The sequence below is a fragment of the Arvicola amphibius genome, chromosome X (assembly GCF_903992535.2).
Source record: "Arvicola amphibius chromosome X, mArvAmp1.2, whole genome shotgun sequence".
In the NCBI taxonomy this organism is placed as follows: Eukaryota; Metazoa; Chordata; class Mammalia; order Rodentia; family Cricetidae; genus Arvicola; species Arvicola amphibius.
The window spans coordinates 123,842,017-123,867,283 of record NC_052065.1 but is presented as its reverse complement, the minus strand read 5'-3'; the positions used below and the strand labels follow the sequence as shown (position 1 = coordinate 123,867,283).

General features: G+C 39.2%; 1 protein-coding gene across 1 annotated transcript in view; it reads right to left on the bottom strand.

Annotated features, from left to right (window-relative positions):
• Positions 1-18,589, bottom strand: part of F9 (coagulation factor IX) — a 28,305-nt gene extending 9,716 nt beyond the window's left edge. Inside the window, exons 1-5 of the mRNA XM_038316132.2 lie at positions 18,436-18,589; positions 13,399-13,562; positions 12,948-12,972; positions 7,001-7,114; positions 2,524-2,652 (exon numbers count right to left, since the gene is read on the bottom strand). Coding sequence (XP_038172060.1) covers positions 2,524-2,652; positions 7,001-7,114; positions 12,948-12,972; positions 13,399-13,562; positions 18,436-18,502 — 499 coding nt within the window. The 5' untranslated portion in view covers positions 18,503-18,589. The remainder of the gene's footprint in view (positions 1-2,523; positions 2,653-7,000; positions 7,115-12,947; positions 12,973-13,398; positions 13,563-18,435) is intronic.
• Between the last annotated feature and the right edge of the window lie 6,678 nt (positions 18,590-25,267).

Here is a 25,267-nt window from a genome sequence, read left to right as displayed (position 1 = left end):
CAGAAATAGAAAAAAAAAGAACATTATTCTGATATTTTGCAGTGGGAAATGGAACTGCATTACAAAAATTGAGAAGGAAGCTCACTCATTGCTGTCACTTTGGAGAATAGGCCCATCAACGCTGAAAGAAACTAAAAGGCTGACCGTATTATTTTTATACAAAGTTTTTAAAACTTCCATGGGTGAGAGCATTCGGATCTGGAATCCACCATCTTTACGGAAACAAAATTGGTGTTCTGAAATCAAATCTTATTACTGTCTCCCTAGCTTCTTAGTTAAAGCCTTACTGTCCTCTAATGGAAATCTGGAAGGAATTCTGTGTAACTTTCCTTTTAGGATAAGGTAAAAGGGGCTTCTACTGATTGTTATTAACAGGCTTTCTTTTGTAGACCATTAATGCACCAGAGATTCCAACATGGGATTTTTGAAGAGAGCTCATTGTGATTCAGTTGTGTTTTTCGAAAATTTACCAAATGGGTATAGGTTACAAATATGATAACCAAAGCCATATTTACTTGGATCTGACTGTCTTTCCCCCCTACCCCTGCTTTCATTCATTTCCCAACAAATCAGCTGCTGATACACTGGGGACCACCAGCATGGCAATTTTTAGTCAAAGTCACCTCACACTTCATTTTCATGTTTTCCTCTCATCCCAGTTACATCTCTTATACCTGGCATTTCTATAGCAATCAGCTATGGTTAAGTATCATGAAGACAGTTTGTGGTTGAAAAATAGAAAATTAGTTTAAAAGACTTATGCATAAATATACAGGACCAACAATGTCTTGAGAAAAAGGACTGTTGTCTTTGAAAAGGCTGAGCAGCTTATTTTAGGTTTGGCCTACTTACGCTGCTAAAGTAAGGCTACATTCAAATGGAACTCTTAATAGTTGGAGGTGCTTTTCAATTTTAATTTTCCTCTCTTAGAACATAGAAAGGGTTCTAAGGGCTAAGCTTCAGTGCCAGCTGCCTTCATTGGAAGTTAGCCTTTTTAATGTTAATTGCATGCACACACACACATGCGTACACACACACACACACACACACACACACACACACACACACTTCTCCGAAGGCAAGCTGTGCATAAGGCAATGTATGTGAAGAAGCAGGCAGACGGTGAAGCATCTGAGACTCTCCCCTTTGCTTGTAGCAGACAAACTCTTGTATGCTGGGCCTGTCTTTAATTTCCTCTGCCTGGTACATTGCTGAGATAAATATCAAGCCCACAGCTATCGAGGAATGGTTCATAATTTAATGTACCAATTTAATAAAAGATCTTGCTTTGGAAATGCAAGAGAAACTGTACCTGGCTTGCTTCAAAATTGTTCTTCTTTTTTTTTATTTGTGGGTGTGGTATATGTGTGTGGGTATGAGCGCCCAAGCCTGCAGGTGTGGAAGTCAGAGGTGGACATCAAGTGTCCTCATTTATTTCTCTTCTTTATAAATTCCTTCTGGAGACCGGGCCTCTCACCAAACCTGGAGCTCACTATTTCTGACTGGTCCCATCTTTCCCTCTGGTGCTGGGGCCATGGTTTACACTGCCTGGCTTTTATGCACCGGGAATCTGAACCCAGGTCCTCGTGTTTGCACACCAGTCTTGTAAAGCTGTCTCCCTCCTCCCCAAATCAAAATTATGGCTTTGGAGGGAACAAATGAATGTGGAGCTGTTTGGAACACAATTATCTGTCAGCATGGTGGCACGCTCACACAACTATGAAACATTACTTTGCCCTTTACTGTAAAGGCTGTGTGGCTCCTTCTAGGAGAGCATAAACTATTGCTGGGTCCAGTCTGACAGAAAGTATAGAATCCCAGTTTGTGACTCGCGTCAGGAAGTAATTTTAATAGATGGAACTAACTAGGCCTCCAACAGACTTAGACTTAACACTTAGCATCTTTTCATTAGAAATTTACTAATCAGCCAAGTATTTATATGACTTTTATGCTATGGTAGTATATTATTAGTTAGATCTGCTGAATCTCAAATATTGCACATAGATATCACACAAGTCCATTTCTTTGTGATACAGAAATCAGAGAAAAAAAATGGTCCCAGAAAAGAATTCAGGCTGTACATAATTATTGAATTTAAGTGATGGTGTCATTTGGAAAATTAATTTGTTCATTTCAAGCTACCAATCTTTTGTTCGGTTTCAAAAAGGAGTAGATACAAGTAAGTTTTGAAATAAGGTATTTTGGGGGCTGAAGAGATTTCTCAGTGGTTAGGAGCACTGCTTCTGCAGAGGGCCTGAACCTGGGTTATAACTAGAGTTATGGAGGGTTAGTGAAACACCTACATGTTAACTCACTCAGCCTCCGTAACTCCACCTCAGGGGATCTGATGCCCTCTTCTTACTTCCATGGGCACCACACACTTGTATAATACATACATGCACACAAGACACTCATATACATATAATAAAAAATACATAATTTTTTAAAAAAGTCTAAAATAAGACAGTTTAAGTGTTAAAGATTCAAACAGACTTTTGTTAAACAACTTATTTAGATTTTGACCTGCTGGTTCACAGGACTTCTGGTCTTCTGCAAGTTGGTATCCCTCAGTGCAGGAACAAATTACCTTGTTATCAGCACCATTTTTACAAAACTGCGTGCACCTGCCATTTTTAATGTTACATGTTGCATCTAAAAGAAAAGAAAAAACTAATGTCTTATCTGACATATATTTCAAAAATACACAGAACTATTGGCTCATGCATGTGTTAAATATTAGTTGAATCAATCTGGAAGCCTTGAGCTAAGAGTAGAAAATGAGATAAAATAACACTCTCAGTAATTCATGAAGATGGTGTTGGCAATATTTTGATTCTGCATATGATCAAATAATTCGATATTGTACTTTGACTAAATCATGAGCTACGACTAGACGCTTATTTATTTATGTATAACACTGGTTCAAATGCCACACAGGTTAATGCATACAGCGCTACCAACCCACATAAGTCTCTTAATGTTCCCTCCCAATCATGCTACCCTTCCTCTTTTACAGACTCTATCACTACCTGGGCTTCAAACATGGTAAATAGCTTTGGTAGTTCATGAACTTCATGTAAAAAACATATATAGTCTTCTCTTTTAGCAATGTATCTGTGTGATTCATCTAAATGTTTTTGTATAGCAATACTTCCTTTATATTTCTGTGTAGTAGGCCATTGTATTAATACAATTTTATCCATCTAGTCTATTATTTTTTAAAAATACTAACGTGCGTGTGTGTGTGTGTGTGTGTGTGTGTGTGTGGTATCCACAGAAGCCAGAGTGTGTTTAGAGTACTTGTACATCTTTCTTTTATTACTAAGCACTTCATTTCCACTCTGTTCCACAACTTATTTTCCGTTTATTCTGGTATAAACACACCTGGTATTTACATATTGCTTCCATATTCAGCACCATTTCCATATGTTTATTTACTTTAATTGTTTAAAGTTCATGTGATAAATAGTTCATAATGCTTACTGGTAGCCCAATAAAATAGGAGAGGAAAATAAAATGTTATCGGGGAAAGGAATGGAGGAACCAACCTGAGAGAGATTTCATTTTTGCTACCAATAATCCACTAAGTGCATGATAAAAAAAATGGCATCTGTTCTTTTGCATTTAGTTAGTTTTTAGGACCTTTTCCCTCATGAATGTTGATAGCATCTCTGGCTCTTTTCTTGTTCCTAGCTATCATATCCTTGCTACAAAGCAATACCAAAGTGTTCAGCCAAAATCAAATAACACTTGTAGAAAATGTTCCATCAATAGGAGATTGTGATAAGTTAACAGAGGTGGGTGGTGAGAACAGACTAGTTGCGTCCAGGGCAAGTGTGACGCTAATGAGTAAACTCGGTATGATTTCTCCATTCTGCTTCTGTGTCCTTGGTTAAGCAACCAGACCTCTCAATCATTTCCTCATTTGCCATTGCCCTTTCTGGCTCAGTGTGTTGCTGCTGCTCTTGATCCCTGGCCTGCTTGGTGCACATGGTGGGGATGTGTTGCATCAACGGTCTTTTGCCTGCGGCCAAAGGCTCAGGATTCTAGAAATAGAATTATAGCACAAGACATTCCAGGGGAGAGGTCAATAGAGCAAGACCTGGGAAACAGCACGGAGCTCATTCGTCGTCAGTTACTGAGCACTTAGACAGCAAACACTAGGTTGGGTATTGGATTTTCCTTGGTTTTGACAGCATCAGGTTGCCCGCCAGAGCCTTAATAAAATTTTGTTCTGTTGAATAGGTTTGCCAGAAACATGATGCTATTCAGCTAAACAAAAACATTTTTCCTATTCCAAAAACAGAAAAATACATAGTAAATGAGAAAGTTAGGTCTGTGGTGTCCTGCAAAAATTAAAACAAAGCCAAAACCAAACAAACACCCAAACCATAAAAACAACCTCAGAGAATATTCTTTTGTTTGTAATTTTTCTTCCCACTCTGTTTTTCGGCCGGGAAATGTTTCTCGTATTCTTTAGGAGGAAAGAGTGGCTAGAGTCTCGAAGACCTTGATCTTCCTGATAATGGGTATTTGGATTTCTTCTTCAGCAGAGAAAATCCGGAGATCTTTATTCTAGCCAAAGGGAGCCAGTAGCCAATTAATTCTTGTTTTTTTTTTTTTGGGTGGGGGGGTAAGAAATAAAAAAGCCACACTAGTGGAAATCCAGGCATTTCCAAGTCAGGGTGAAGCATCGGCCCGCACACCTGGCTGCTATGCAGCCTTATGACTTCTCAGGGGCGTATTTAGTCAGCTCGAGGCGAGAAGCTTAAGTCGGAGTTTGTATATACTTTGTTGCTGCTCTCCTCTAGTGTCTGAGATGAAGAGCATTCTGACAGAATTCCCATTTTGTTTCTGAACCAGCTGAGCTGAAAAGATTTTTTTTTTTTTTTTAAAAAACCCTTTATTGAATTGGTTGGATCTGATCAATATACCCCAGAGGCTAAGTGCGGCGGTGGCTGTAGTACAGCTACAGAGCCCTGGCCAAACAGAAGCGTGGGAACCAAGGGGCATTGAGATGTTGCCAGCACTTTTTCTCTATGGACCGTAACCTCTTTTGTATTGTTAGAGCATTTCTGAACTTATGTTCGTATTCCTCGAGGCTGTTCTCGTTCTCCTTTTAAACTGTCTGTTTTAAAACGAGATAGAGAACTGGAGAGCTGGCTAAGCTGGTTAAGAGCATTTGCTGCTTTCCCCAAGGAAGCAGGTTAGGTTTCTAAAACCCACGTGGATGCTCACAGCCACTTTTAACTCCAGTTCTAGAGGATCCCCTGCCACCTTCTGGCTTCTTTGGGCATTGCATGGACATGGTACCCAGTTATTTATGCTGAAAAAACATCCTTAAACGTAAAATAAAAATAAATATATCAAAGTAGATAGACATGGTTTTACAATTATTTCATCACTATATTTTTATACGCATGGGTAAGTTTTATATACATATACATTTATGTACCCCATGCATATCTGGTGCTTGCGGATGCGGAAGAAGAGCTTTGGATCTCCTTAAACTGTAGTTACAGCTAGTTGTGAGACTCCATGTAGGCTCTGGGAACTGAACAGGTCCTCTAGAAGAGCAGCCAATGCTCTTAACTGTTGAACCATCTCTCCATCCCAACCTTTATGCTTGCAATGATCATCTACTACACTGTGTCCTTCAATTTTAACAGTCTGAGTTATCATTCCCTTCACTTCAATAGTTTCATCATTTGAGGCAATAATGAGTAACTACTTAAAGCATTCCCGTATATACCTGGTATAGGAGGACTAAATTTCACTAAGTAAGTCTGAATTTGAAATTATAATCTTTCAGAACAAATGGCACTTTAGAGATCTTGAGCCAATTAACACAGCCCCAGGAGGGGAAACTCAAGCTGTGGTTTATTGCTACACCAGGGACCATAAACAAATGGAAGTCCAGCCTGAGCATATTAGTTCCCCCGCGTGCATTCATTCTTTCTTTTTAAATTCCTTTGTCCTTTCAACTTTTCTTTTCATTCTGAGATCTTTCAGATCTCAAAGGAAGATGATCAATGAACTTTCCCGTGGTCCTGAACAATCTTCCAGGGACTTTTATCCCCTTTCTCAATAGGACAAGTGCAGCTGCGGCCTTTCATTTTATCTCCTGCCTTGTTCATCTGTCAGAGAGATGGCTATATAGCCTTAAGAGTGTCCTGATACTTTTCTACTCTTTATCCTTAGCCATGGAACCTGTGCTGTTAAATTCATTCCCTCAGATTGCACATCTATTCTCCTAGAATTTCAGAGTACAAAAGTCTTTTCTTGGTACCACGTGCTTTTCTCAGCCACAATGTCCGAAATACTGCATCCAGAGTAATCAGTAGGTAAAGGACTTTGGGGTTTACTGCTCAAATCACAAATATGTCAAAAAAAAAAAGATTCTAGGCAATGAAAAGAGAAGGTAAACAAAACCTTACATTTGTAAGTTACTTTTTCCTCGTTACTCTTTGATATAATCAATATTGTTGAATTGAGGAACAACCCCTGATTTTTATAACAAATTTAACACATAAAATGCTTTATCCATCTGGAAGAGTTCCTGTTACATTGGGACCTGTCATGCCCAGATCTGTATAGACTATCTACTTCCACAGCCTAGATCAAAAGTGACTCAGCCACAAGTTCAAATCATTTTATGGATGCATTTTGGTGCACAGTTCAGCTGAAGTTCAATTCCTGGCTCAACCATTTATACCCCTTCTGTTTGTGCTGTAGTCTTCTAATGTTCCTCAAATGGGGATCATAATGGTACTGAGCACATATGACTGTATTAAGGATTAATAAGTAAAGGGAATGGAACATTACCACTCAATACTAGACTGAATTCATACCCTGAAAACTGACTACAGAGAACATGAATGTTTATAAGCTTTGAAAGTTTGTTTTAGGAGAAATGTGTGGTACATAAATATTTCAATTTCCTGTTTCTTCTGGTTTAAGAAGGAAACTTTGAACCATGAATAATAAAAATGTTACTTACCTAATTCACAGTTCCTTCCTTCAAATCCAGCTTGGCACCAACATTCATAGGAATTAATATCATCCTTGCATTTTCCACCATTTAAACAAGGATTTGACTCACACTGATCTCCATCTTTAAGACAGGTTAGAAAATTGAATGATCAGATATAGTGCTTAGAATGCCCAGTCCTCCCCTGAATAGATGTCTGATTTTAGGGTCAGAGAAGAACCACCGTGCTGCAAGCTAACTGCATATGGGCAAGTGATGTACTTGTTTTTCTGAGTTTCTAAAATCCACTGAAGCAAAGTCCAATGCCATCCTGAAAGTTTCACATAGAGAGACATACACAGTTTATTCAATCCAAAGGAAGAAGAAAGATATGTTTGTATGGAAATCACTATATGAGCAGACAACAAGAGAGGTTGTTCATGTTTCTTTATGGAATGGAAACTGATCCACTTCAATAATTACTATTTATATTTCATATGAGGACATTTTATTGCAGGTATTGCAGAGCAATCTGTGTTAGACAATAAAGATGTTGTCACTCAAGGAACTGGCAGCGCAGGTACAGGGCAAGTGTATCAACTTACCTACCCTATGAAGCAAGAGTCTGTGAGAACAGGGAAGGTGCCAGAAGCTTAAAGATAGTTGTCTGCCTACCAGTTAGGTTCCAAGTGGACAACCATGGTCAGCGCATCATCAGAAACTTAAAAGTACTGTTGGATGTGCTTTATGAATAGATTTGCTGTCTCCATTCTGTTTTCTGAAGTTTCTACATTTACGGTCTTTGAAGACAATGACAGTAAAACAAACAAACAAACAAAAAACAGGAAGAAGGAATAGGCAAGAGGGGAGCAGAAGGAAACCTTTAAGTCTTCTTCCTTAGTGTTTGGCCTCCATTCATACTATTAAGAAAGCTTCACAGGGAGAGGGTGAATCTAACCAGAAGGAGTTATGCATTTTGAGCTATAGAAAAATTGCAAATTAGGCCTATAGGACTCCACATATAGAAGGAAACAATGAGATAAAATGGTATCAAAGATCAAAGAGAGAAAAAGGAGGAATCAAAGAGAAATTTCCAGTTATTAGTCATTCTTATATAAAGCCAAACTCCTGGGTACATAATTGTGTAGAATCTCATATTCTTTCTCTACTGTCTGATAGCAGCATGTGTCTATGTTCTGTTGACTAAGGGAATAGAATCCTTTTCAGAAATAAACTCTCTGGAAAATTGGATTGCTGTAAAAATTAGACCTTGCCCTCTCTGCCCCTTGATCCAATGTGCTTTTGCACAGATACTGCAATTTGTTCCAATTCTATGAAAACAAAATACATTATCTCTGGTTTATTATTATTGATGTTCAGAACTGCTCTAAAAACGAGCTACATTTGCACTTTATATTATAGACCAATGAATCTGAATTATTTAGGGTGTTTCAGTGGAAGGGTCTGGGCTTGCAGCCAGCCACACAGGAAACTCATTTGCTGAGACATATCTTCAAAATGAGTGTCATTATATTTTGCGTTTAGTCCTCCTTTGGGTTCCTATCTTTGTGTACTATAGACCAGGAGAAAACCATAGTTAGTAGGGGTCAAAGGCAACAGGAGACAAGATAAGACATGTGAGATTCTCTTTTAATTCTGCTGGGTTTTAGAACTGGAGAGGTTGCTCAGTGGTTAAGGATACTTGCTGCTTCTTCAGAGGACCTGGGTTCAGTTCCCACCACACACATGGTTGTTTATTATAGTTTATAACTCCAGTTCCAGGGGATCTGATGCCACTTTTCTTGCCTCTGTGATTACCAGGCACACATATGGTACAATGCATACATACAAACAAAATACTTGTGTACCTCAAATGAAAAGAAATAAACCCACAACAACAACAGCAGCAGCAGCAACAACAGCAGTGACAGCAACAACAGACGACTAGGCTCCTATTTAATGAATAAGAACATTCAGATTTCAAGGTCGTGAGGTGTTATACTGAAAGAAAGGGGATGCTAAGAGAACTTGGATTCTCTTCCAGGTCTTGTGACTCCCCAACTGGGTAACCCAAGGCAAATCCCTTACCCCTTCTATGCCCGTTTCCTTCTCTGTGAAGCAGAATTCACGGCGCTTCACACGTGGGAACATGTGAGGGTTGAATGTGCTAGGCATTCTGTAGACTGCTGCTGTGAGCTGAACTCTACAAGGTGTCTGACAGATGCTAGTTGTGTCAGGCTCTTTGTCTGCTGAAGCCATGTTAGAGAATGACACAGCCATAAGGAGCCCCGGCCCAGGCTAGTTCTGAGTAGTACAGGCTAGTTTTATGGAATCTTAACTGCATGTGAAAACAGGCATGGGATTTTTTTTACTCCTTTTCTGTGCTTGTTTGTGTTGTTTAGGTTTTGGTAGTGAAAATAGTAGAGACAGAAGTATGCCCTCCATGTTTCATGGGTATTTGTGATCAAGGTATAGCAAACATTGCATCTAGCTCACCAAGAAAGCCATTGCCCAACTTCAAAATATGTTGCAGGGACTGGGACAGGGGCAGGGGCTGGGGTGGGGGAAGGGGTTGGCTCTGGGTCAGGGGCTGGGACTGGGGCAGGAGCTGGGACAGGGACAGGGGCTGGGACTAGATCAGGGACTGGGACTAGGGCAGGGCTTTGTATGTTAACTGGCAGTGTGAAGGAATCCTAAGAGTTTAAGTGCAGCTAAAGTAAAGGCTGATATGAGTTTTGCTTCTTTGTGTGTGTGTGTGTGTGTGTGTGTGTGTGTATGTGTGTGTATGTATATATGTATTATGCAGAAGTCAATCCTGGGTGATTGGTAATTTTTGATTATTATTGCTAAATATACATACATAATGCATATCCAAAAATATTTAACTACAACCTACTAGGGTCTTTTCTGTTCTTTGTATGTATAATTTCAGGTTTATTAAACTAATAGATCTTAGAAGAGAATCTACTATTGCCACTTGGCTAGAAAAGAATAATTTCTAACTTCATTCTAAATCCCATCCTTAGTGTAGTTATCTGGCAAGTGTGGCTACTACCTTTCATCAAAGAAGACTCTCTGTACAGCAAATGGGGACAATCACAGAAAACACCACTGGACATAATGCAGAGATCAATGGATCATGGGAAGGGTAGACCCAGTAAATACATTTGTATCACAGCCTCAGTGAGCGTCACAGAAGAGGGAACAGAAAGATTGTAAGAGCCCGAATACCAGAAAGTCGGCTATGAAATAGTCTCTTCTAGAAATGGCTACAAACACAAGATTTAAACAATGGCTGTATTAATGGACATGTTAATGTGGGAGGGGAAAAAGTCTCCATCCTAGACAAATACTTACAGGCAACTGCTGAGAGAGAGAGAGAGAGAGAGAGAGAGAGAGAGAGAGAGAGAGAGAGAGAGAGAGAGAGAGAGAGAGAGAGAGAGAATTACCTCTCAAAGGATCGTCCTTCTTTATTGGCTATCTAGTATAAAATGGTCAGTACCGAAACTATACCAAATACACACAAATAACAAAACTGGTGGGTGATGAAGATTAAACTCAGGTTTTCATCTATACTGGCTGAACATTTTGTTGTTTGTTTGTTTGTTAACTTAACAAAAGCCAGTGCCATCTTAGAAGAAAGAATCTCAACTGAGAAAATGCCTCCATCAAACTGGCTTGTGGGCAGGTCTGTGGGGCATCTTCATGATTAATGATTGATGTGGGAGGGCCTAGCTCCATGTGGGTTGTGTAAGAAGCACAGTTGAGCAAGCCAGTAAGCAGTTCTTTTCATCGCTCCATCTTCAGTTCCTTCCCGGACTTCCCTCAATCTGATCGGTAAGTGAAAGTCAAATAACCAGCCCACAAATCACAAGCCCAGAGAACCTAGACAGCAATGAGGACCCTAAGAGACATACATCGATCTTATCTACATAGGAAGTAGAAAAAGACAAGATCTCCTGAGTAAATTGGGAGCATGGGGACCTTGGGAGAGGGTTGAAGGGGAGGGGAGAAGCAGGGAGAGGAGCAGAGAAAAATGTAGAGCTCAGTAAAAATCAATTTTAAAAAGTGAGGGAAAAAAGAAAGTCAAATAACTAATTTCTTCCCCAAGTGACATTTTGGTTATGTGTTTATTAAAGCAACAGAAAGTACTTTGCCAACAGAGGTATTGCTTCCCCAAGCCCATGGTTTGCATTAAAAAACAAAACAAAAGAAAAACAGAAAAACAATCCATAAACTTCAAAGTTTTAACTTTAGTATAAATAGAGTTTGGGGCCAGGCGGTGGTGGAGCATGCCTTTAATCCCAGCACTCGGGAGGCAGAGACAGGCGGATCTCTGAGTTCGAGGCCAGCCTGGTCTACAAGAGCTGGTTCCAGGACAGGCTCTAGAAACTACAGGGAAACCCTGTCTTGAAAAAACCAAAAAAAAATAGAGTTTGGATGAAGTTTTAAGGGGCAACTCAGAAGAAAAGAGCATGGCAGCATTCATCCTTGAGAAGGAGGAAAAACAGAGTCAACTTCTTTCCTTCCATGACTTCAAACGGGACATGGAGAAACAAGAAGGAGTTCTGAGTGTATGGCACTGTCTAGTTTCCTCCACAAAAGGAACTGTAGAAAAATCAAATTGGCCCTTAAGTCGGTGGAGCTCAGTGAATAGGCGTCCCAGTTCATTTGTTTCTGTCTAAGTAGATAGTGGGAAGGAGGTGAACCTGTGAAAGTTCCCTCAAAATTCCACATCTGGATTTAAATTCCTTAAAATTTGTATTTTCAGGCAAAAATTTAAAATGTACAAAGATATAATGTAAGCAATGAAGTTGATTGTTGTGAAAGCATTACATTTCTTCCTTTGGGTCAGTTCACGGGCAGATATTAACTGCCTGCCTCCATTGCAGATACTACTGTAGGTGTCAAGACCCATCAGCAAGTGAGGTTAGTTCCTGCCAAAACTAAGCTTGCATTCTATAGGGTGGGAAAATGGACAATAAATTGGTATTGAAAATGCTGCAGGTTGAGTAGCCTCCATTTCAAAGTTCAAATTCCAAACCACGCCAAAATCTAAAACTTTTGGGGTACCAACATGATACCATGAGTGGAAAATCCCATGCTGTGAAATTGTTTCCTAAACAAAATTATTAAAATTATTATATGACATGATCTTCAGACTACACATTTAAAGAACTTTGTTTGCAAGTATATTAGATAAGGGGTACCAAACCTGTAGTTAAACAACAACAACAACAACAACAACAACAACAACAAACCAGGACGCAAGTGTCTAAAATGGCAGAGCTGCCAGGGAACAGGTTGAAGTATTAATATATGATAAAGGGGGCCTGGAGAGATGGCTCAGCGGTTAAGAGCACTGACTGCTCTTCCAGAGGACCCGGGTTCAATTCCCAGCACCCACATGGCAGCTCACAACTGTTTGAAAATGCAGTTCCATGAGATCTGACACCTTCACACCAATGAACATAAAGTTAAATAAATCATTAATATATGATAAAGGGAGAACTCATTGAGTTGGAGGAATTTAGGCAAAGTCCCTGAGCAAGGTAAGTAAGTGAACCTAGCAGAAGCTGGGAAGAGTCTGCGAACAGGGGTAGCAGATAACTAACTCCTGGAACATGGGAACACTACTAGGATGTTCGAAGGTGGGGGGGGGGGAGAGGGCTTATGGAGAGAGAGTAGTAGTAGAGGTGGGCAGAAGGGCAGCAGAAAGGGCTGGACAGTCAAGTCATGGAGGGCATTGAAGACCATCCCAATGATTAGGATTTAACATAGAAAACATTGGTAGTCAGCATCTTTAACTCCACTAATGACAGCGAACTTTCATTCAGCTCTGAGATGCAATTGTTTTGCTTTCTTTCTACATTTGTAATTTGTAACTGAGATTTTACAACCTCTACTTATATAAAGAAAAAAAGCACAATTCTCAAATGTCTCATATAGCAGCTAGGAAATAAAATGAATTGCTTACCAACATACTGCTTCCAAAACTCAGTCTGTAAGAAAAAAAAGGACAGCTTAATGATAGTGTTTAAAGAATTTTTGATGTGGATTCATTTCCTTTTATAACATTTGTGATTTAATATGTACTGATATTTTAAGATTTCAAATACAATTTTCTTTCTTTTAAAATTGGTTTAAAATAGTTTTCATTTTGTTTTATGCGTACCGGTGTTCTGGCTTCATGCATACACGCACTATGTGCATGCAATACTCACAGAGGCCAGAAGAGGGTGTTGGAGCTCCCAGAGCTGTAGTTAGAGATATTTTTCAGCTTCCATGTGGATACTTGGAATCCTACCTATGTCCTCTGGAATAGGACACGAAGCCATCTTTCTAGTTCCCCACTCCCTTTTTAAAATGAAGGTTTCCATATTTTGCTTGGGGATATATTACTCTGGTATGATGTAGGTAATACTCACAGTTTTTTCAGTGTTTTCAAAAACTTCTCGTGCTTCTTCAAAGCTACACCTTTCTTCTACACATTCTCTCTCAAGGTTTCCTTGAACAAACTCTTCCAGTTTCCCTGAATTATATCTTTTTGGACGGAGAAGAATTTTGGTGGCATTTTCACGATCAAGGAAAACTGAAATTTAAAAGAACCTTTCTTTAGTTTTAAGGGAGAGAGAGAGAGAGAGAGAGAGAGAGAGAGAGAGAGAGAGAGAGAGAGAGAGAGAGAGAGAGAGAGAGAGGGAGAGGGAGAGGGAGAGGGAGAGGGAGAGGGAGAGGGAGAGGGAGAGGGAGAGGGAGAGGGAGAGGGAGAGGGAGAGGGAGAGAGAGAGAACACTCTGAAAATGAAAAATGTCTTTTAAGAAAATGTTTGTTTTCAATCCAAGTAATTCTATAGCTAATTTCTCTTTGGGGCATGGAGCCAAAATCTGCAATGTTCTCACGGTACTATATACACATTGAGATTTAGGAATTAAAATTCAGTTTTACTTTTAGTCAGCGGAGCTCCAATAATCAAAGGTCACATTTTCAGCCATATTTGTATTTAACTTTTGATGAAAAAGAAAGTTCTCAAATAAGCAGTAACTTCACACTTCGTCATCACTTGCAAATAGCTCAGTGCAGGATCCTTGCAAGGTGATCCATCATCACCATGACTGAGCTGTTTCCAGGACATAGTCTCCCAGTGACTTTGCAACAAATATCTGGTGAAGATCAGAAGCCTGCTTTTATTTGTTTTGATTTTTGTTTTGTTTTGGGAGGTAGATAGATGATAAATAGATAATAGGTAGGTAGGTAGGTAGGTAGGTAGGTAGGTAGGTAGATGATAGATAGATAGATACATACATACATACATACATAGATAGATACATAGATACATAGATAGATGAGAACATGAAGTTGTTGGAAGTTGGGTAGGTAAAGAGATACGGGGGATCTAGGAAGAGTTGGGCAGGGGAAAGATGATCAGAGTATTTTATACCAAAATATATTAAGCAACAACATCAATAAAATCCCAACTGTAGGCCAGCTGCAGATGGTACCCCAGTGTCTCTCATGGGATGTTGAGAAACAATCGAGTTTATCTTCAAGACCATGATGTCTTTAGTTGGTGTATGAATTCCAGTGATGGAAACATTTCACTGAAATTTATGATGTGGTATCTTTTAGGTATGGCTACCTACTCTGTAGGACACTTCTGTTTTTTTTTTTGAGTACTGAAGACTGAATTTTCTGCCTTCTTCCCTTTCCTTCTCCTTGCCTCTTTGTATCTATTCCTGTCTCTCTGTATCTCTCCCTCTGCATATATACATGTATATGTGTAGGCATATATGTGGATATGTTTACGTAGTTGATGCATGTATATAATGTACATAATCAATAACAGGAACCGAAAAGCTGCTTGGAGTTGCTCCTTTCATTAGCAGCTATACTGGGGCTGGAGAGATTGTTCAGTGGCTAAAAACACTGATCTCACAGAGGATCTGGGTTTAATTCCCATCACATAATCATCACATCACATAAGTATTTGTATCAGGTGGCTCACCACTGCCTGTAACTCCATTTAGTACCAGGGGATCTGATGTCCTCTGGCCTCTATAGATAGGTACCAGCATGGATGTGATGTACATAAACTCAATCTCATACACATGCACAGATAAAAATAATAAATAAATCTTAGAGAGAGCATCAGTGTAGCTGATAATATTTCAAACTGAACTCTCTAGGGCATTTAATACTAGTTTTTCATTAACAAAAACAGGGAGGGTAGAAGAAATGGAACTTAATTTTATTAGCTTATTTTTTGTGGCAGTAATTTCCTTTATGGAACATTCTAGTCCATTGACATCCTTTATCTCTGAATCCATTTGGGAACACTTCTCCAATCCCTGAATTTACTTTAAGTATCTTCCTATCATTCATCCCTTGTCAACTTCCCCAACTCATTCCATTCCTTGTTAGCACTTTTCTTGCCAGGCCTTCTCGAGGCGAGGCAGGTTTGTATTTCACCAAATTGCCTATGGGTACCTTTGTGTATTTATATCTAAGTTCCCACTGCAATTTATTTGCTTGGTTCAAGTCACTCATATAGAACATCTGTGATGGTACTAATTTATAATGTGGACGAATGGAAAAACAACGTTTGCAATTAGATAGGACAGGATTTGAATCATCATGTATCTGACTCTTTTAGACTGTGTGAACATAGATAAGACATATAATGTCTGGACCTTAACTTTCCCAAATATAAAATGGGTGTAGCAACAGTGTAAGGTGTGTACTCATCATCATGTCGACAGGATCTCTGAGATAAATTATAAGCCAGTGTATCCCTGGTTACTCACTTCCCCCCAAGTTTCGCATGCCATTTTTCTTTTCCTCTCAGCTTTCCTCCTTTCTCCAGCTCTGCTATGCACTTTGTAGTGCCTTTACTTCCTCCCTGCCCTCTGTGCAAGGAAATTATTATTGTCATTATTGGTAGCAAGCTTATAAAGAATCATTTTGACTTCATGTATTTCCGGACTGCTTCCTGTCACAGAACAGAGGATTAGCCCTGGATTTCGAGTCAAAAGCCAGACTGTAGACCCTGTGCTGTGTTGATATCAGCACACTGCCCTCGACCCTTCAGATTCTCTATGCATGTCGCCTAACTCTTTCAGGAGCATGTGGCTATCGAATCACTTCAGCTCTGTTTCATTATTACCACTTCCGTTGTCCATCTTCTTTCTATGGCTACTGTCCAGGTCCTGATCTTTTGATTCCTTTGGATAATTGTAAGAGACTTAAGGTTGGATTTGCTAGCCTGGAGCCTCATCAGTTCTAAAGTGTTACCAGACTGAGTATTATAACACACGGAGGAGTGTGCTTCTTACACTTGCATTTGTTAGACCTCCACATTGCTCTCTACTGTTCAATCTCTTTAGATCAGGACCCTTTTTTTTTGAAGTATGATGATGATCTAGTTCATCTCATTTTCTTGCCTCACTTCTAACAGTTAATATTCAAACCAGACAGAGCCCCTGGAATATTTACATTACTGTGGATGTGGCTCTTTCTGTGTGAGGGTTACTATCTACATAAAATGTCAACATTAGTGATTATTTTTATTGCTCTCCCTATATGATTATGTATATATATGATATTATACATACACATGTGCATGTGGGGGTGTGTAGATGGGTGGATGTGTGTGTTCTGGCTACTTTTTATATTAACTTGACAAAAGCTAGAATCATTTTGGAAGAGGGAACCTCTTTTGAAATATGCCTCATAAAATTGACCTGTGAGCAAGCCTGTGGGGCATTTTTTGATTGATAATTGATATAGGAGGGCCAGGCTCATTGTGGCCTGTGCCACCCCTGCACTGGTAGTTCTGGGATGTGTAAGAAAGCAGGCGGAGCAAGCCTTGAGGAGCAAGAGCGTCATAGTACCAGGCACCTTAAGAGTAATGTACTAATATCTGAATGCATGAAAGACAGTTTCGACCTGTATACTTAGTAAAATCAAATTCATTTCACAGACTAATTTTGATTTCCAATTCTAAATTGTCACACTAAGACACTAGTCATGAACATGCAGCGGCTTCTTTTGGAAGCCCATGACAGATTAACAGAAGACAGTGCTACATGAATATTGTCCACCCCGGGGAACATTTGCCTGGCTTTCTGACCACAATGATGTTAAAATCCTGTTGCTTTTCTTCTTAGTACATCTCTTTAGGATTATCTCTAGTCATCATTGCTGCAGCTCTGAAATCTTGATTCTTCTATTATCTTACCATTATCCAAGGTCTTCTGGTGGGCAGCAGTCCTCTGACGCCCACCATCCCCTTACCACTAGTTTATAAGAAAGTGTTAGGTTCTTTTGTCCTCGCTTAGGTCAATATGGTGCAGTGTGTTGAATGACCTGACTTTATGATCCACTCAATGAGCTGTCCAACATGTATTTTTCATCTCTTACTCTACCCACTTTGCTAGAGCAGTTTAACCTTCACATTTTCATGTCATCACTTCAGCCTCTCAGTCTGATTCCACAGTTGACATCATGTCTGGAGTGGGAACCAGAAGAGCAGCCTGTTTTCCGGGGATGTCCAGGGTTGGCACCCCTGATCCTGGCACTGTCAGCTGCTGGAGTTGATGTTACAAGTAAGCGTGATAAAGACATCCCGAGTGAGCAGGCTGTTTGTCTAAATGCAGTAAGTTTTTCCCTGTGCGCCTCTCCCTGGGGAGGAAAGTCACTGTTGTTGCAAAAAGGAAACCAAACAAAAACCTACTGTTTTGTACTTTGCATGAACTAAGTTCCTACTCCTTCTAGCCATTTGTATACTTGCGTTGTTCCTTAGGGAGGTCGCTAAGTAAGTACTAGGGTTCTCTAAACAACAGTTCTGAGACTTGTGAACTCACAGAGGAGCTTATTTATTCCCATCCATGGAAAAGCATAATAAACAGATAACTTAATAAAGAAAGATTGATCTTCCAATTTTAACTGGGAAATTCAACAGTAAATATATACTTTTATACATTATAACAATGCCTTGCCATCTACTTCTAAAGCATTGAAACACATGTAGATTCAAGAAATACTTTTTATGTAAATAAGACAACTGTGGTTTTTATGTTTCCCCTTTTGATTTCAAGGTGGTGAGTCTAAAATCCTAAAATAACATGGTTTTCTGTTTCTTCAGCAATTTCTTTGTTAAGAGAGTTTTTCCACTTTCATTTTTTAAACCAAGGACACAGAGAAATTTTAAGAGGAATTGCATTGTCAAATAATCAGAATAACTGTATCTATTAAATACAAACAAATCACAAGCACTGTAAATGTAACTCATTTTTAAAATGAAGGTGAAGTTACCAGACAGCCAATATTTGCCAGCTGACATGCTGCCTGCTAGAATCAAAACTATAGCGTCAAGTCACGGAATCTTGGTTAGTTGGAAACAACGGTTCTAAATATTTCTGTATCTGAAAGAGAAGCGGATTCAGCGTAGCTTTGAAAAGGAAACAAACCTGCACATTCCGCGCTGAGTAGATATCCCAAAAGGAAGACAATGATGAGGCCCGGGGATTCTGCCATGATGGTGTTCAGGTGCTGCGTGACCTTTGTTAGTGGATTGTGCAAGTGTCAGGGATGATCAATCATTCCAAAGTACAAGTTGAGCTGGACTTACTTCTGGGAAATTCCTGTCCAGATCCCTCAGTGGGCCTTTGGGCTATTTCCAGTGGTTTCTTGGGTCAAATGAAGAGAATGAGCAGGATTCATCATTAAAGTGCACCTTGGGTTTCATGGGCTTCTGTCACTGGGTCAGGGCCACAGTTGGCTGACAGCAAGGTTTATCAGTTGGAAATAAGTTTATCTTTGTCATAGAGCAATACCATAAAACTTAAAGATTAAAAGGGAATCCATTATTTGATCTTTTATATTAAAATATGTTAAGTATGTTTATAAACTGAATTTACAAATTATAATTCTGAAAGATCTGCTATTCCCTTTATTGCAATAATTTACAATCTTTCTTGTGCCATGTGTCAGTATAGTAACACATATAGATCCTGTCTCTGAGCACATGTATATGTACAGGTGTATGTATTTATGTGGAAATATACAAGTATATCCATACAACATCCATGCAATCCCCATCAAAATTCCAACACAATTCTTCACACATAGGACAGTTTTCAGCTTCAAATGGAAACACACACACACACACACACACACAAACCCAGGTTAGCTAAAACAATCCTGAATAATAAAAAAACTGCTAAGGTATCACCGTCTCTGACTCAAATTGTACTATAGAACTGCAATAAAAATAGTATGGTAAACATAGACATATTAATAAATGAAATAAAAAACAGATATAAATACATACACTTATGGATGCATGGTTTTTGGTAAAGAAGCAAAAAAATAGACACTGGAAAAAAGACAGCCTCTTCCAAAATCAGTGCTGGTTAAACTGAATGGCTGTGTGTAGAAGAATCCAAATTGATTTATACCACACAGTACTCAACTTCATATGGATCAAAGGTCAGGTACACTGGAGTTGATAGAAGAGAAAGTGAGGAATAACCTTGAATGCATTGGCACAGGAGATGACTTTCTGAACACTCAGACCAACAGTTAATAAATGGGACCTCTAGAAACTGAAAAGCTTCTGTAAGGCAAAGGATACTGTCAATGGGACAAAGCAACAGATTACAGAGTGGGAAAAGATTTTACCAACTCCACATCTGATAGAGGACTAATATCCAAATTATATAAAGACCTCAAAAAACTAGACATCAAGAAAACAACTCAATTAAAAATGGCATATAAATATAAACAGAGAATTCTCAATATAAGAAACTCAAATGGCCAAGAAACACTTAAGGAAATGTTCAATGTCCTTAGTTATCAGGGAAATGCAAATCAAAACTACTTTGAGATTTCATCTTACAATGGTCATAATGACTAAGTTTAATAAAACAGCTCAAGCTGGTAAGGATATGGAGTAAGAGGAACACTCATACATTTCTGACGGGAGTGCATACTTGTACATTCACCATGAAAATCAGTGTGGTGGTTCCTCAGAAATATGGGAATCAATTTACAACAAGAGCCAGTTCTTGGACATATACCCAAAGGATACTTCTTTTTTTAACCACAGAGGCACTTGCTCAACCATATTCACTGCTCCAGTATTTCATAAAATCTAGAAATTAGAAATATATATGCCCCTCAGCAGAATGGATAAAGAAAATGTGGTTCATCTACACAATGGAATATTACTCAATCATTAAAAAATAAAATCATAAATTTTACATATAAATGGATGGAACTAGAAAGAAAGAAATCATCCTGAGCAAGGTATCTGAGACCCAGAAAGACATATGGTATGTGTTCACTTACATGTGGATATTAGCTATTATGCTGATGATAACCAAGCTACAGTCCATAGAACCACAGAAGTTAGGTATAGAATAAAGGACTAGGGAGGACAGATAGTTCTCCCTAGGAAAGGAAATAGAATAGATAGTTATGGATAGATGGAGGGGGTGGCCAAAACAGGAGGATCAAGTTGGGGGGATGGGGTGAAGGAGGGGGAATATGGAAAGATACAGTTAAAATTAAGGGCCCTTTGAGGGGTGGTATGGAAACCTAATACAGTAGACACTTCTTAAAATGCATACATATATAAGGGTAATATAAAGAAAATAGCCAAATATTGGGGGAGTCACACGCCCAACTGGATGTTTCTTATCACCAAAGGAAGCTTCAAGTACCAGATTACCTCTTATTGAGTTGTTGGCCAAAGAGGTCGCATGGGAAGCCCTGAACAACCCAGGCTGTCACTACTCTCCACAAGCTGATAGTATGCTCAGTTGCTGAAGAGAACACCTACATAATTCTTGGACATATATAAGTTGAGCCTAACTATGGCCTTCACCCCTATGTGCTAGTGTCTTTGGTACAGGAAGGTACTCTGCACCCTAACAAAGGGGAAAGAAAGACCAACCCAGTCACAAACCATTTGATCTACAATGGTGTCCTGCCTGCTAGATAAGCCAGTGTAATGGCGGCACAAAGGTTATGGATGTAACCAATCAATATCTGATTTGACTTAAATCCCACTCCATGAGATGGAACTCATTCCTGACACAGCTGGTGTGATCAAGAACCTGAGACTAGATAGCCTAGGGGCCCAGGGTGAAACCAAATGTTACTATTTGAATAAAAGAATGTAGCAACATGTGACATTCTGCTATTACTCACAGATCAGTACCTTGCTCAGCCATCATCAGAGAAGCTTCCTCCTGCAGCAGATGGGGAAAAAACACAGAGACCCACAGCTAGACATTACATAGAGAATGAGAGGTCTTAGAACACTCAGCCCTAAAAGAGATATCTTCATCAAGTCCTTTCCCTGACAGCTCAGGGAACACTGTGTAATAGTAGACAGAAAGAGTTTAAGAACTAGAGGTGATGACTTTTATTTCCAATAAAAAAAATCTCAGAAGACTATATTTCAAATTACCTGTATTTCTTTGTGGTATTTGTAGTGATATTTTATTTGTATTTTAATAAATAAAGCTTTCCTGAAGTTCAGAGAGTAAAACAGCTATACCGATCAGCCTTGCAGTGGTGACACACGCCTTTAATCCCAGTAGCCACACTAGTTTGCCATAGAAACTGGGTGGTAGTAGTACATGCCTTTAATACCATCCCTAGAGAGGAATATAAGATAGGAGGAGACAGGTGTCAGTCATGGTCTAATTCCGAGATTCCTGGAGGTAGGATAGCCATTTTCGGACTGAGGTAAAGGTAAGAGCCAGTGGCTGGCTGTTTTGTTTTTCTGGCCTTCAGGTTGAACCCCAGTTTCTGTCTCTGGGTGCTACAGGTTTTTTAGAGGACTTATTTTTATTTTATGTGCATGCTTATTTGCTTGCATGTATGTCTGTGCTCCATGTGTGCACAGTGTCCAATGGAAGCCAGAAGAGGGTGTCAGAGTCCCCTTAGAACTGGAGTTACAGACAGTTGTAGGTTATTATCGAGGTGTTGGGAATTGAAGCCTGGTTCTCTAGAGGAACAGGTGCTCTTAACTGCAGAGCCCTCTCTCCAGCCTCATGTGATATTGTTCTGATATATTTTACTTGTATATATCTTAGAAATCTTAAATTATATCATTTCTACTTTTGTTGCGTGTAAACAGCTAACATTCTTTCAAAGAAATCACAAATGAAGGGAGATCTGTTATGTTTGAGCAGCTGTCTCCATTCTGGAGCTCTTTATGAATAGAAGCAAAATCCAATCAGCTGCGCTGTTTCCATCACTCTGAAGAATTCTCATAGTGTAGCAGCCATGATACATTTTTTCTCAGTTTGTGTTTATTTGAAAATGTCTCTGTTTTACCTTCATTAGAAATATTTTGATGGTCATAGAATAAGGTTGAGAAAGTTTCTCTCATTCAGAATATTAAAGAAGTTATTGTCTGCCAGCAGGCATTATTTCTGATGAGAAGGTGACAATATTTTACTATATTTTTCCAAAAAATTACTGTAATAATATAAGGTGTTCTTAAGATTCATTGAGATTTGTGGACCTGTGGTTTGGTATTTATTAAAATGTGGAAAAATTCTAGAAAATAATGAAGAATGGAAGCCATGTGAGTGACAGAAAATGTTTCCTTTTATGAGACACGGATTCTCTCTCTCTCTCTCTCTTTCTCTCTCTCTCTCTCTCTGTGTGTGTGTGTGTGTGTGTGTGTGTGTGAGCAATCACCTGTGTATGCATGTGTGGAGGCCAGAAATTAAATTGAGATGTCCTCCTCTATTACTTTTTTTAAAAAAAATTTATTTATTTTTACATATCCACCACAGTTTTCCCTCCCTTCTACCCTCCTGCTCCTTCCACCACCTGCTTTCCACCCCACCGTCCACTCCTCTAAGGGGTAAATCCTCCCATGGGGAGTCAAAACATCCTGGCACATCAAGTTGAGGCAGAACCAAGCTCCTCCCCACTGCTTCAAGGCTGAGCAAGGCATTCCACCATAGGGAATAGGTTCCAAAATGCCAGCTCATGCACCAGGGACAGATCCTGGTCCCACTTCCAGGGACCCCACAAACAGACCAAGCTACACAACTGTCATCCACATGCAGAGGGTCTACGTCAGTTCCATGCAGGCTTCTCGGCTGTCAGTCTAGAGTTCTTGAGCAGAAGAATCTCAAATGGCCCAAAGGCATTTAAGGAATTGCCCAACATTCTTAATCATTAGGGAAATGCAAATCAAAACGACTCTGAGATACCATCTTACACCTGTCAGAATGGCCAAGATAGGTGCATGTCATCATGCCTGTGGGTTTTTTTTTTTTATTCTTTGGGAGATTTCCTATACGTATTCAATGAAATAAGATGAAATAAGCCACCATTTACCTTTCCACACCCCATCACTAACACAGTCCCTTCTCAATTTTAGATCTCAAATTTAGATCTTCGAACTTTGTCTTCTTTTCTTTTTAAAAAATATCTTACGAAGTGCAACTACTTCTGTGCTCCTGTGTATGGAGTTGGGATCAATTGTGTGTGTGGACTGTGGGAACCCTTCCAGGAGGACTGCTTTTTCATATGGGGGAGTACTGGGATCCGAAGTTGCATCTCCACAACCCCAATCTGTCTTTCTCCATTCCTCACAGCACTAAATGAGACTTCCTCTTGCACACTTCCTTCCAAATACTTGGTGCTGTCAGTATTCTGGATTTTGGCCTTTCTAAGAGGTTTATGTAGTGATGCCTCATTGTTTCAATTTGAAATTCCTTAGTGACAAAATACCCAACAATTTTTGGCACTTGTGTATCTTTGGAGAAATGTGTCTTAAGGTCCCTGACCCATGTTTTAATGAGATTCTTTGTTTTCTTGTTATTGACTTTTGAGTTCTTTATTTTGGATAATGGTCTCTGTTCAGATGTTTCTTTACAGGCATCTTCTCCCACTCTGTGTCTTTTCTCTTACGTTTACTTGGCAATAGGTTTTTTTTCCTTTCATGAATTTTGTCTTTAGTGTCACATGTAGAAAATTCCCCCCAAACCTATGGCCATTTCTATTTTCTTCTATATTATCTCCTAGGAGTTTTGTAACTTACATTTAAGTCTGTGATCTTTTTTGAGATGAAATTTTCAAGTGTATGAAGTCTGTACTTAGACTCTTCTTTTTTTTATTTGTGATTGTTCATTTTTTTTCATCCTTATTTGTTGAAATATTTGTTCCTGTGTCAAAGATCAGTTAACTTTATTATGTAGAGCAGTTTCTAGGCTCTTTGTTTATTCCATATGTCTATTTGTATATTCTTTCAGGGGTACCATACTTAATGACTGCTGTAGCTTTACAGTCAGCCTTGGAGTCCAGTAAAATCAGCATTTTGGCTCTTGCTTCCTTTTCTAGGTCTATTATGCTTCCACATAACCTTGATAATTAGTCTTTTGACATCCATAAAATGGCTTACTGTTATTTTAAAATTTGAATTGCAATGAATGTATAGATTGTGTTGGGAAGAACTGACATCTTGACAGTATTGAGTCTTAGCAATGGACATGGAATATCTCTATTTGGTTCCTTCATCTCTTCCGTCAAAGTTTAGAGTTTTCTTCATATAAATCTTTGTGAGCCATGTCAGTTTGGTTGCTCACCTTCCTGGACTTAGGGGGAGCTGGGAGGACCTTGGACTTAACATAGTGAAGGGAACCCTGATAGCTCTTTGTCTTGGAGAGGGGTGGAGTGGGGGTATGGGTGGAAGGGAGGGGAGGGAAGGGGGAGGCGGAGGGGAGGAGATGGAAATCTTTAATAAAAAAATTGAGAAAAAAACTTATAGCTGTTTTGTTATCTTTATATTTAAGTATTTTGTTTTTGATGATGTTAATCTGAATGGCATTTCATGTTTTAAATGCCAGATTCCACTAGTTCACAGCTACTAAGTGAGAAAGCAGTTGACTTTTATATTTTAGCCTTGTGTCCTTCAACCTTGCTCTAATCACTAATAATTTACTCTAAGAGTTTTTGCTACTGGGGTTTTAATTTATGTTTTTACATATTCAGTTTTACTAAGTAAGAATCCAACTGATTTTTTTTTAAAAGGAAGGAAGGGCTTATTCTGGCTCACAGTTTGAGGGGATAGATGCATTTCTATTATAGTGGGGAAGGCCTGGCTGCAGGAGGTCAGCTGGGCATATTGTATCAGCGGTCCGGAAGAAGAGCCTAATTGATTTTTATTCTGGCCTCGCAGAATTTAGTTATTAGTTGCAGGAAACTTTTTTCCTTTTTGAAAGTTACTTGAAGTTATCAACAGATATACCTATTACTTACAAAAAC